Source organism: Phasianus colchicus, chromosome 33, assembly GCF_987193195.1.
Source record: "Phasianus colchicus chromosome 33, bPhaCol1.hap1.1, whole genome shotgun sequence".
Taxonomy (NCBI): domain Eukaryota; kingdom Metazoa; phylum Chordata; class Aves; order Galliformes; family Phasianidae; genus Phasianus; species Phasianus colchicus.
The window spans coordinates 3,177,457-3,188,434 of NC_143468.1; the positions used below are offsets into that span (position 1 = coordinate 3,177,457).

Consider the following 10,978-nt stretch of genomic DNA (forward strand, 5'->3'; position numbering starts at 1 on the left):
TTCCTTCGGTTCCCCTTCCCGGGGCTCCCCGCCACCCGTCCCGCGCCCCGCCCGCCTCCGGCTGGACTCCGCACCGCGCCCCGGGGCTGCCAGCGCGGAGCTCCACCGCCTGCCGGCCGGGGAGACGCCGAGGCAGCGGCCGAGCACCGCGCCGCGTTACTGAGGCTCCGCGACGGGCCGGGAGCCCCGCCGTCGAACCGCCCGGGCGCCACGAGCGCTGCGGCCCCGCACGGCGCCGAGCGAAGCGACGCCTTCACAGCGCCACGCGGGCGGCGCGGGGATGCGGAGCCCGGCTCCGCGCGTTTCCCCGGCCGTGCGCACCGGAGCTGCGCGGGGGGTGGCTTTTGCTTCGGTGCGACGGGACAGAACCGGGGACGCGAAACAAGGGAGCCGCGAGCGCTCGGCCGCGATGCCGCACGGAGGGGCGGCGGCGCGCGGAGCCCCGGCCCGAGGGGACGCGCGGAAAGGAGCGAACCGGGCGGGACTACAACTCCCGGCGTGCCTCGCGCGACGCGGCCTACCGCTCCCGGCGTGCCCCGCGCGCGGGCGCCGCCCGGCCCCGCCCCCCCGGGCCGTGACGCGCGCGGGCTCTATGGTGACGCGGTGACGTCACGCGCGGGGTGAAAGGTCACGGCGGCGCCGGGCTGAGGGCAGCGGAGCCGCGTCCCGGCCCCGGTCATGGCGGCCCGGCGGCTCCGCGGGGCCCTCCAGCTCGGGGCGCGGCAGCGGCTGCGGGCGGTGGCGGCGCCTCCCGGGAGGTGAGCGGCGGGGCCGGGCGGGGGCCGCGGGGCGGACGGGGCCGGGCGGGCCTCGGCGCGGGCCCAGAGGTCACCGGGCGCGGCTCCGCGGGGGGCGAACGGCGCGCGCTGCGGGGCGGAGCGGGGCGGAACGCGGGGGAACGCGGGCCGCCGCGCCCGGGACGGCAGGAGCCGCGCGGGGTGTCGGCGGTCCCGGCTGACCTCTGCGCCCGGGACGCGGCCGGCAGCCAGCGGCTCCGCGCCGGGATGGGGGCACGGCCGGTCCTGGGCTCCGCCCGTCGCCGCCCCGGGGCTCCCGCTGGCGGGTGCCGGCATGGCGCCTTTCCTCCCGCGGCCGCCGGTCCCGGAGGAGCGCCGTTAAAACACCCGCGGCGATGGAGCGCGTCCGGCCGGGGCTGCCGCGGGGGCGGCGGTGACAAACGGCAGCGGCGGGCCGCGCTGTCACCTCGGCCGGGTGACGCGAGGCTGCGGGAGGACCGCGCGTCCCGGGGCCGCGGAGGGTCGCTGCTTCCCTCCCGGCGGGGAGCGCTGTCCGCTCGGCCCTGAGCGCGGCGGGCGGTGGAGGAGGGTGAACGCTGGGGCTCGGCTGGGCCCCGAGCCGCCCCGGCCCCGCGGAGCTGGGGAGGGGCCGTGGGCGGTTGTCCTCACTCTGCCGGTCTGGATTAGGTGTCCCCGAGGTCAGGTTTCCCTCTGCCTTCCTCCTCTTATGCAACAGCAGCGCTGGCACAGCTGCGCTTGGATTTTCCTGGCCTCTCCCTGCTGCCCGCAGCCCCGGGGCGGGATGGATGGGGCGGCTCCGCCACGCACCGCATGGTTACCCCCAGCTCAGGATGGCCGCGGGCAGCCCCAGCCGGGGGCTGAGGAGGGGATGCCCAGCAGAGCCGTGGGGCAGCCCCGCACCCGTTCCTCTGCCCACACCTCTCTCCTGTGCAGACACGCAGCGCTGTGTGGCCCCGGGTTCGGCCGCCCAGCGATCAGCACCGAGTGGGACCCACAGCGAGCGCCCACCCGCTCCTTCCTCAACCTCGCGGGGTCCCTAACCAACAAACGCAAGGAGTACTCGGAGCGGCGCATCATCGGGTAGGTGTGGTGTCCCCAGAGCCGACGCTGGGATCCCACGTTCCGCTCTGCAGCGCCCGCTCTGCCCGCAGGTACTCCATGCAAGAGATGTACGACGTGGTCTCCAACGTGGATGACTACAAAACCTTCGTGCCCTGGTGCAAGAAGTCGGTGGTGGTCTCCAAGCGGACGGGGCACATCAAGGCCCAGCTGGAGGTGGGATTCCCACCCGTCCTGGAGCGCTACACCTCCATCGTCACCCTCGTCCGCCCGCACCTCGTCAAGGTGAGCGCAGCCCCAGTGCAGCCCCAGCCCCGCTGCAGCCCCGGGCCCCCTGATCTCCTGCTCCCCCCCAGGCCGTCTGCACGGATGGGCGGCTCTTCAACCACCTGGAGACAAACTGGCGTTTCAGCCCCGGCATCCCCGGTTATCCCCGCACCTGCACCGTGGATTTCTCGGTGAGCCCTTCCCAGCTCCATGCCTGCAGTGGGGACGCAGCCCCGCGCCTCCTACCGGGCTCTCACACCGCTCTCCTCCTCAGATCTCCTTCGAGTTCCGTTCCCTGCTGCACTCCCAGCTGGCCACTGTCTTCTTCGACGAGGTTGTCAAGCAGATGGTGGCGGCCTTTGAGCGCCAGGCAGCCAAGAACTTCGGGCCCGAGACCCGCATCCCCCGGGAGCTCATGTTCCACGAGGTGCACCAGACGTGAGGGCAGCGCTGCGGCTGCGGACTGTGCCAGGGTCAGCCCCGCCCCCCTCTTAAATATTTATTTGAGTGCATCTTTGCTGCCGTTGCCTGGAATTCCCTCCCAGCCCCGAGGGCACGAAGCGGTGCTCCTGCAGGGGGCTGCTGTGAGCCCCCCCGGCCCCATCGCACCACGGCAGGAGCCGCGGCCCAGCGCCGGACTCCCTCATTTTGTAGCTGATTTTGGTTTTAAGTTTTTGTTTTAGGTTTTTTTTTTTTTTTGGGGGGGGGGGGAGATTTTTTTTTTTTTTTTTTTAAACCCTTCGTTCCTCTTAACTCTGCAAGGCCAGAGGGCTCCAGCTCCTGCGCCCGCGGTGGAGGAACTCCCGGGTCAGCTCTGCCTGCCCTGGAGAGGAGGAAGGTTGGTGCTCGCTGGCAGGGGAGCCCGGCCGGATCCTGCTGGGGAACACAAGTGGTTGGTGGGGGTCTCGCTGCCGGGGCCCCCCCTGCCCCGTGCCCTGGCTCTTCAGGAATAAAAGGGAAGGAGAAGGGGCAGAGTGAGGCAGTGGCTGGGGCAGAGCTGCCCGCCCTTTGCCTGCAGCTGCCGTGCGCCCGCCCCACCGCCAGCCCCGACGTCGCACAGTTTGCACAAGTCACACGCACAGCAGGGGGATGGGGGGCTCGCTCTGGCCGGCCCCTGTCCCCCCACCCACCTACCCCAACCCGTTAGCCCCTTGCCGCCCCAGGGACCAGCACGGCCCCGGCCTGAGGTGCCCCCTGCTCCCCCTGAGCTTCCCTTACCTTCAGCCTGGAGGACCCAAGCTCCAGCAGGCCGTAATGCCCACTGGGGGGGCCATGAGGGGCCCCCTGAGCCACCCCCCCGGCCCTAGGCTCCCCTACTTAGCCCCCCCAGTTCCATCCCCATCACGGAGGAGATCGTGGCCTTGCTGTCCAAGGAAGGACTTCTACATATGCCAATAAAGAGCATTTTCCAAGGGTGAGCCCGGCCTCCTGCTCCTCACTGGGCAGCCATGGGGCAGGGAGGGGGGCAAGGGGAGCTGGGGGGGAGATCTGCACCCCAAAACCAGCAGGCTCCAGCCGGGTACCTACAGGCACCCTACAGGGGCAGCCCCAGGTCTGGGTCCAGCACCCAGAGGGTGCCGGGGGGCGGCTGGGGAGGGTAGCAGCAGCTTGGGCTTTGTTAATAAAAACATTTATTTTGCATTTTATCGTTGTTTGTACAGAACTGCCCAAAGCCTGCGCTGGGCCGGGGCTGGGCCAACGGGGAGGGGGGGCCCAGCTCTGGCTCCGGGGGCATCAGACGTGGGGATTCACACAAACACGGGGGGCGCGGGCTGGGGAGGAGTGTATCGAGGCCTTTCAAGGTGGGGGGGGGCTGAAACATTCATTCTTCACCAGCTGCCCCAAGGGCTGGATCCCCCCCGGGGGGGGGCACGGACTGGAGTCTGGGACTGAACCCCTCTCGGGGGGGGGGGAAGTGGTTGCAAAGGGAGGCCCAAATCCGCCCCCCCCCCCCCCGGCAGCGGGGAGCTGGGGCTCAGTGTGCGTGGTGCTGCCGGGCTGGGGGCACAGGAGCCACAAAGGAGGGGGCCGGGCCCTGTGCTATGGGGAGGAGGGGGCACAGGGCAGGAGGGGCCCCCAGGGCTGCCCCCCCACAGCCGGAGTGGGGTTCAGTGCCGAGTCCGTCCCGGGCCCGGAGGCGTCGGGGGGAGCAGCGAGCGCAGCCCTGACCCCGTCCCTTTTTACCCGGATTTGTAGCCCACGAGCTGCATCAGCCCCGCAGTGCTCATGGATTTGGGGCGTTCCAGGGGGAATCCCAGCGCCCGGCTCCAGATGAGCTGCGAGAGGACGCCCAGAGCGCGGGACACCCCGAAGAGCACCGTGTAGTACTTCATCTCCTTCATGCCGTAGTACTGCGGGGAAAGCAACGTCAGGGCAGTGCAGGGGGGCCGGGACCCCCCCCAATAAAGGTACATGGGGCAGCAGGGGCTCACCTGCAGCAGCACCCCGCTGTGTGCATCCACGTTGGGCCATGGGTTCTTGGCTTTGCCCTGCTCCAGCAGCACGTTGGGGACGATCTTATAGAGCTGAGCCACCAGCTTGAACATGGGGTCCTTGGGGAGGTGCTTGAGGGCAAACTCTCTCTGGCACGTGTAGCGTGGGTCCGTCTTCCGCAGCACGGCGTGCCCATAGCCCGGCACCACCTGGGAGAGCAGTCAGCACCCAAACTGCCCCCTGTCCCCCCCCCCTCGCCCCCCACCCCCCCCAGCCCAGCACTCACCCGGCCCGAATTGAGTGTGTTCCAGATGAAATCCCGCAGCTTCTCATCCGACACGTCCTGGCCCAGCTCCTTCTGCAGGTCTGTGAGCCACAGCAGCACCTCCTGCGGGCACGGCGGGGGTCAGAATGGCAGCGGGCGGACAGACAGATGGATAAGGATAGATGGCGGCGGACAGATGGACAAACAGACAGGCCGGACGGACACCCACCTGGTTGGCGAGGCCGTGCAGGGGCCCGGCCAGCCCATTCATAGCAGCAGCGAAGGCGAGGTAGGGGTCAGACAGAGCGCTGCCCACCAGGTGACTGGTGTGGGCGCTGACGTTGCCCCCTTCGTGGTCACTGTGGGGCCGAGGAGCAGCGTTAGGTCCCCACACCCCACTGAGGGCCCCCGCAGCCCCGCACCCCGTCCCGGCGCTCCCATTGCCCCACACTGAGCGCTGCCTGGGCACATCCCACATCCCACGCCCCGAGGCAGCGCTGGGCGGTGCAGCCTCGCACCTGTGGATGGTGAGGTAGAGGCGCATCAGCTCGATGAACTGCGGGTCGGTGTAACCCAGCATGTTGGTGAAGTTGTGGGACCAGTCCAGGTTGGGGTCGATGGCGCCGATGCTGCTGCCCTCACGGTAAAGGTTGCGGTAAATCTTGGCAGCGACGCAGGGCAGTTTGGCAATGAGATCCATGGCGTCCTCATAGACAAACTGGGATAGATGGGGGGAGATGGAGTGAAGGGGCTGCGAGGTCCTGCCCGCAGCCCCCCGCCTCCTGCGCCCCCCCCCCCCATACCTCCCAGTACTTCACACGGTTGATGCCCTCAGCGTAAGCGCGTGCGAATTTGCTCTCGCTGTTGAGGGCGGTGATGGCGGCGCTGAGCTGGGACATGGGGTGCAGGTTGGTGGGGAAGTTGTCCAACATGGTCACCACGTGGGAAGGCAGCGCCGCCCGCTTGGCCCATTCACGGGACACCCAGCTCACCTGCAGGGAGGGGCATTGAGCAGAGGGCTGACAAACCCCCCCTCTCCCCAGCCCGGGGGTCCTGGCGCGTTACCTGCTCTGGGGTGGGCACCTCACCCGTCACCAGCAGCCAGAAGAGCCCCTCAGGCAGTGGCTCCTCCCCCCCCGCCGCTTTGGGCAGCAGCTTCTGGCACTCAGGGATGCTGAACCCACGGAAGCGGATCCCCTGGAAGGGAAAACACAGCAGGACCGGGCATCAGCACTGCTGCCCTATGGCTGCCCGAGTGGGGAAGGGGAGGGGGGCAGCCCCACCTCATCGGGGTCCAGCACTGAGGTCTCGTAGATCAGCCCCTTCATGCCCCGCATCCCGCCGTACACCTGAGGGAGGAGGAAAGGGCAGAGCTCACAGTTACAGGCTGGCACAAACTGGTGCCCCCCCCGACCCCCATCCCGGTGCCCCCACTCACCATATCCACCGTGATCTGCCCGATGGCCGTGCTGCCGTGCTGCTGGCGGAAGCTTTTGATCCTCGCCTGCTCCTTGGGGATCATGGAGGCCAGGACATCCTTCAGGTTCTGGGGGGGGGGAAGAGGAGGGGGAGAACCGTGAGTCCTGCGGTGCTGGGGGGGCACTTGGGGGGGTATCAGGGGGTGAAGCTGTGGGTTGGTGCTTACTGTGGCAGCAGTGGCAGCGTGGCGGGCAGCAAAGAGGACACATGGAGCATTCTGCAAGAGAGCAGATGGGGGTTACAGGGGGGGGATCCCACCCCGCGGTGGGAAGGGTCCCGCGGTGCCCCCCTCCCTCCCACGCAGCCGCTGCACCCACGCGAGTTTCGGTCCCAGCGGTGGTTCCGCCCCCCACCCCCCCCCCCGCACCCCGCAGCGGAAGCACGAGGGGCCGCCGCTGCCGGCCGTTGCCGTTCCGCGGGTTTCCGGCCCCGGGGAGCGCCGCGCTTTGATCCCCGGCCCGGAGGGATCCCCGACTTTGCCCCCCCCCCCCCCCCCCCCGCACACCCCGGCACCGCGCACAGTCCTGCAGCGCTGGGTCCGGGCCAGACCCCCCCGGCACGTTGCCACCCCCCCCCCCCCGGCGCGCAACGACCGTGACGCTCTTTTTCCACTGCGCCCCGGGGGGGAACTCAGAGCCGCCCCGATCCCCGCACCCACCCCGCACCCCAGACCCCAACCCGGCACCGGGGGGGCGGCAGCCCCGCCCATTCGCACCGCAGAAGGTTTCAGCGACGCCGCGAACAATAGCGCGGAGCGGAGCCCAAGGTCAGCCCCCCCCCTTCCCCCCCCCCACCGCAACGCGACACCGCACCGTACGGAACCCCCGGGCCCTACAGGAGGAATCTGCGGGGCCGCCCCCGCACGGCAGCGCCACGCAGTGCCCCCCCCACCCCCGCGCAGCCCCGTGCGCTGCACCCCCAGCAGCCCCGCGGGGACCCCCCCGCCCGGCCCCGCCCGCCCGCAGCTGTCACGGCTCCGCCGCCCGCTCAAGGTCACGCGTGAGAGCGGCGCTGCGGGGACGGCGCGGGGCGGCGGCTGCGGGCTCCGGGGGGGGCGTGGGGACCCCGCATCGCCCCCCGCGGGTCGCGGCGGATCCCGCAGCGCCGAACCGTGCGGGACCCGCGGGCGGCGCTCCGCCGCTGCGGCAACGGGGATGCGGGGAAGGGGCTGGAGAGGAGGAGGATGAAGGCCGCGCCCGGCTTTGCGCGGGGTCAGCGCGGCTGCGGGCGCGGTGCGGGCGCTGATTCATTAATTAATTTATTGAAGGCGTACGTTGCGCGGCGCGCCGAAACAACGCCCATTCCGCCCCGCACCGCCGCGGCCGTTACGAAACGCAACGCGGGAGCGGAGCTCCGCAAAGCGCCGCCGCTGCGGGGGCGCACCGGGCGCGGCCCCCCCCCGCCTTAACCCCGCACCGGGCGCGGCCCCCCGCCCCGCCGCTCCCCGCGCCGTGCCGGTGCCCGCGCACCACGTGCTGACACCGCCGGTGCCGCCGCGGCCCCGCACCCCCCGCAGCCCCTTTAAGGCGCCCCCCCCCCCGCGTCGCCTCTTTAAGAACGCAGCCCCCCCCCCCCCCGCGGCGTCGCCCCTTTAAGGCACGGCGGGGCCGGGCCGGGCGCGCTCACCTTGGGCCCGCGGAGGCGCGCGGCCGCGCGGCTGCCGGCAGCGAGGAGCGTCATGGCGGCGCGGGGCGGAGCGGACGGAGCGGGCGCGGGGCCGGGACCGGGACCGAAGCGAACGGCGGCGGCGGCGGCGCCCGGGGGTCCTCGGCGCGGCGGGCGGGGCGAGGCGCGGCGCCGCGTACGTTATTAGCATAGCCCCGCCCCCGCCCGCCCCCCTCGGGGCTGAGCCGCTCGCTATTGGCCGCGCTCGTCCCTGACGGGGCGGGATTATGCAAACGAGGCGGCGGGGGGCCGGGCTATAGGTGGCCGCCGCGTTCGCCTGATCTGGGCGTGGGGTGCGGCGATGGGAGCCCCGCCCCGTGACGTCACCGAAGCACCGTGACATCACGGATCGCTGCGTGACGTCACCCCTCCGCATCGCCCCCTCTCTCCCGACGCGTGCCGTCATTATTGCTCGGCTGCGACTCAGTGCTGCTCTGCGATGTCAGCACGTGGCGCTCAGCCCGTGACGCCGCACTGCACTGCGGTGACTTCGGAGGAGAGGACACGGCGGGGGGGGGGCACGGTGCCCAATAACCCCGGGACATTGTCCTGGTGACCCCACGGTGGCACCACGCGACATGTGGGTGGCACACCCACAGCACCAAGGGGACAGGGGCTGCCTGAAGGACTGCGTGGCACGGGGGCACTGGGGCAGCGACAGCGCTGAGCTACGTAAGGAAGAGCAGCCTGCGGTCAAAGGGCACCGCAGGGCCATCATCGCTCCTGCGGGTAAGGGCCCTCCCTGCCCCAGCCTCACACCCACCCCCCCCGAGGTGCACAGCAGCGACACCAGCCCACATTGGGCCCCATTTATTGCCTCCTGGATTGGGCCCCGGGTGCCCAACAGACCCACAGCAGCACCGCTGTCCCTATAGCAGCCCCAGGCAGCAGCAGAGAGAACCTGGAGCCACGCATCAGCCACCGGAACGCCCCCACCCAAAGGACGCGTCCCTGCCCACACGGCAGCGGATGGACAGCGAATAAATAGGACGGGAGAATCCCCCCCCAGAGTGGGGATGGGGCCGAGGCTGTGGGGCAGCATGGTGTTGTCGTGGGGTCGGCGCAGCCCGGGGCCGTCGGCGTCACAGCTCATCATGTGGGAGGTGCAGTGCGTGGTCGCACAGATCTGTGGGGACAAAGCATTGCTCAGAGCCACACGCAGCCCCCCCCAGGGCCCCACAGCCAATCCCTCAGGCATAGGGGAGCAGCAGCAGACCCACCCTGGTGTCAGGGTGCAGGTAACGAGCCTGGAGCACGCTCATTAATAAAGGAAGCACAAAGGTCGTGGTGTGCCCTGACCCCGGTGTTTGCGAACCAGAAATAGCACTGCGAGGCCAGGAGTGGGCACCAGGCCATTGGCTGCGGGGGGAGCATGGGGCCGGGGCGGCCAATGGGGACAGCAGGACGGCCGCCCTGGATCGCCCCAAGCACAGCACCCAAAAAAAGCTGCAGGGCTGGGAGCACAGAGAGCAGGAGCACAGTGTGGGATGGGACAGTGCAGGACAGCACGGCGATGGCTGCTCACTGTGCTCCCATCCTGCAGCTCCCGGCCCAGTGCTGGGGCTGCTCGCACCTCCAGGAGAAACATCTTTAAGAAACACCCCCCAGAGAACCAAAGACAACAGGAGGGGAGAGCAGGCAGCCCCAGGGACACACCTGGAGGGGGCAGTCCCGCGCCACCCCCAGGGAGAGCTCACAGAGGTGGCTCTGCGCCCCTTGAAGTGCCCCCTGTCCTTGTGGCCCATGGCAGACAGCCCCCCCCGCCCCCTCCCCACTCACCCGTCCGCTTGCTGCAGAGCCGGTCCTTGACGTTGTCAGCCTCGTGCGACAGGAACTCAATGAGCTCATCCTCGTACTCCTCAGCGATGCTTTCACACTGCAACGGAACCACGTGTGGGTCAGCAACAGAACCCAGGGAGCCCCCAGTCCCGCAGCCATCCCCGCACGCACCGCAAACTTGAGGCTGGAGGCCACATCGCCGTCGATTTTGACCCCGGAAAGGTCCATCTTGGTCCCGTCGTGGGAGATGACGCGCACGTAGCTCTTGCGGTGCGTGGACGGATCCACCTTCTCACCGTACTCCTTCATCTTCTCACAGATCCGCTCCAGCAGCTCCGTCAGGTGAGCCTCAGAGCGGGCGTACGGCACCTGCGGGGCGGGGGGTCAGAGCTGGGAGGGCAGCGCTGGGGGGACCGGGACGCGGCCCTGCTCGTAACCCCGGCGCCACGGCACCCGGCTCGGCGCTCACCTCCACCACCGACTGGCTGCCGTCGGGGTTGATGCGGAACGAACCCATCTGGATGGTTTTCCGGGGGTCGACCTGGGCGATCTCCCACTCCAGCTCGTCCACCAGCGCCCGGCACGCTGCGGGACGGGAGCGTCAGCGGCCCCGGAGCCCGGCATCCCAGCCGCCGCCCCGCGCTCGGAGCGGAGCCCCGCCGGCACCCCGTCCCGTCCCGTCCCACCTCCGCAGTGCAGGTCCTGACTCCGCCGGCCGCTCACCGCGGGCAGAAGAGCGGCCATAGCCACGGCCACGCACAGCGCGGCCGGGATGGAGACGCGGCCCCTCCTCATCGTCCTCATCCTCCGCCCCGGCCGCGCGCAGCCCGCTCCCCGCCCGCCCCTCACCCGCCGGGCCCCGGCCGAGCCCCCGACCGCCACCGCCGCCCCCCGGTCCCGCCGTCCCCGGGGCTGCCCGCCGCGGTGCCTGTCCCGCCGCTCTCCTCGCGGCCGCTCTGTGGCGGAGAACGGCCCCTCCGGGAGAGCGGGAGGGAGACTGCCGGAGCGACGGTGGCTGCCGTGGGGTCGAGGCCGCTCCTCGGAGCGCGGCCGGGCCGCCCCGCGCACAGGCAGCGCCTCGGCCACCCCCGGCGGGGAAAGGCCCCGAGTTGACAGGACCCGGCCCGCGTGGCGGTCGGCCCCAGGGGGCGGAGCCTATGGCGAGCGCGCCCCTTTTTGTGCATAACCACGCCCGTCTCGTTTGCATAACCCCGCCCCCTCGGCCTGGCCCCGCCCCCTCACGCTCCGGTCCCCGTCCCGGTCCCGGTCCCGC

The 10,978-nt window shown here is 70.7% G+C and overlaps 3 protein-coding genes across 4 annotated transcripts; 1 reads left to right on the forward strand and 2 right to left on the reverse strand.

Moving 5' to 3' along the window:
* The first annotated feature begins 613 nt into the window (after window positions 1–613).
* Window positions 614–2,596, forward strand: COQ10A (coenzyme Q10A). Of its 2 annotated transcripts, XM_090128522.1 has the most exons (5): window positions 614–758; window positions 1,692–1,838; window positions 1,910–2,102; window positions 2,174–2,275; window positions 2,359–2,596. In XM_090128522.1, the coding sequence occupies exons 1-5, from the start codon at window positions 679–681 to the stop codon at window positions 2,524–2,526; spliced, it is 690 nt and encodes a 229-aa protein (XP_089984648.1). In that variant the 5' UTR covers window positions 614–678; the 3' UTR covers window positions 2,527–2,596. The 2 variants fall into 2 exon arrangements, with proteins under 2 accessions (XP_089984648.1, XP_031465920.2); XM_031610060.2 differs by lacking the exon at window positions 614–758 and having other exon boundaries at window positions 1,043–1,838.
* Window positions 2,597–2,825: 229 nt separating this feature from the next.
* Window positions 2,826–8,038, reverse strand: CS (citrate synthase). Its single transcript, XM_031610058.2, has 12 exons — window positions 7,888–8,038; window positions 6,428–6,478; window positions 6,221–6,328; window positions 6,066–6,131; window positions 5,848–5,979; window positions 5,586–5,774; window positions 5,301–5,500; window positions 5,012–5,141; window positions 4,804–4,905; window positions 4,517–4,726; window positions 4,269–4,435; window positions 2,826–2,957 (listed from the first exon to the last, which is right to left on the reverse strand). The coding sequence occupies exons 1-12, from the start codon at window positions 7,939–7,941 to the stop codon at window positions 2,834–2,836; spliced, it is 1,533 nt and encodes a 510-aa protein (XP_031465918.1). The 5' UTR covers window positions 7,942–8,038; the 3' UTR covers window positions 2,826–2,833.
* Window positions 8,039–8,720: 682 nt separating this feature from the next.
* Window positions 8,721–10,881, reverse strand: CNPY2 (canopy FGF signaling regulator 2). The gene is made up of 5 exons (XM_031610046.2): window positions 10,392–10,881; window positions 10,175–10,290; window positions 9,877–10,074; window positions 9,706–9,802; window positions 8,721–9,052 (listed from the first exon to the last, which is right to left on the reverse strand). The coding sequence occupies exons 1-5, from the start codon at window positions 10,507–10,509 to the stop codon at window positions 9,009–9,011; spliced, it is 573 nt and encodes a 190-aa protein (XP_031465906.2). The 5' UTR covers window positions 10,510–10,881; the 3' UTR covers window positions 8,721–9,008.
* Between the last annotated feature and the right edge of the window lie 97 nt (window positions 10,882–10,978).

What these genes read in the sequence shown, in the direction of transcription:
- COQ10A (XM_031610060.2), top strand. Translation starts at nt 1,465, where the DNA reads ATGCAACAGCAGCGCTGGCACAGCTGCGCTTGGATTTTCCTGGCCTCT. An exon ending in TCCGCCCGCACCTCGTCAAG is followed by an intron (nt 2,103 to 2,173) that starts GTGAGCGCAGCC and finishes GCTCCCCCCCAG; the next exon opens with GCCGTCTGCACGGATGGGCG. An exon ending in CCTGCACCGTGGATTTCTCG is followed by an intron (nt 2,276 to 2,358) that starts GTGAGCCCTTCC and finishes TCTCCTCCTCAG; the next exon opens with ATCTCCTTCGAGTTCCGTTC.
- CNPY2 (XM_031610046.2), bottom strand. Translation starts at nt 10,509, where the DNA reads ATGAGGACGATGAGGAGGGGCCGCGTCTCCATCCCGGCCGCGCTGTGC. An exon ending in TCAGGACCTGCACTGCGGAG is followed by an intron (nt 10,291 to 10,391) that starts GTGGGACGGGAC and finishes CCCGTCCCGCAG; the next exon opens with CGTGCCGGGCGCTGGTGGAC. An exon ending in GCAGCCAGTCGGTGGTGGAG is followed by an intron (nt 10,075 to 10,174) that starts GTGAGCGCCGAG and finishes CCCGCCCCGCAG; the next exon opens with GTGCCGTACGCCCGCTCTGA.
- CS (XM_031610058.2), bottom strand. Translation starts at nt 7,941, where the DNA reads ATGACGCTCCTCGCTGCCGGCAGCCGCGCGGCCGCGCGCCTCCGCGGG. An exon ending in ACAGCGGGGTGCTGCTGCAG is followed by an intron (nt 4,436 to 4,516) that starts GTGAGCCCCTGC and finishes CTTTCCCCGCAG; the next exon opens with TACTACGGCATGAAGGAGAT. An exon ending in CTCGTGGGCTACAAATCCGG is followed by an intron (nt 2,958 to 4,268) that starts GTAAAAAGGGAC and finishes GTTCCCCAGCAG; the next exon opens with GATCCGGCCGGGCTCCCCTG.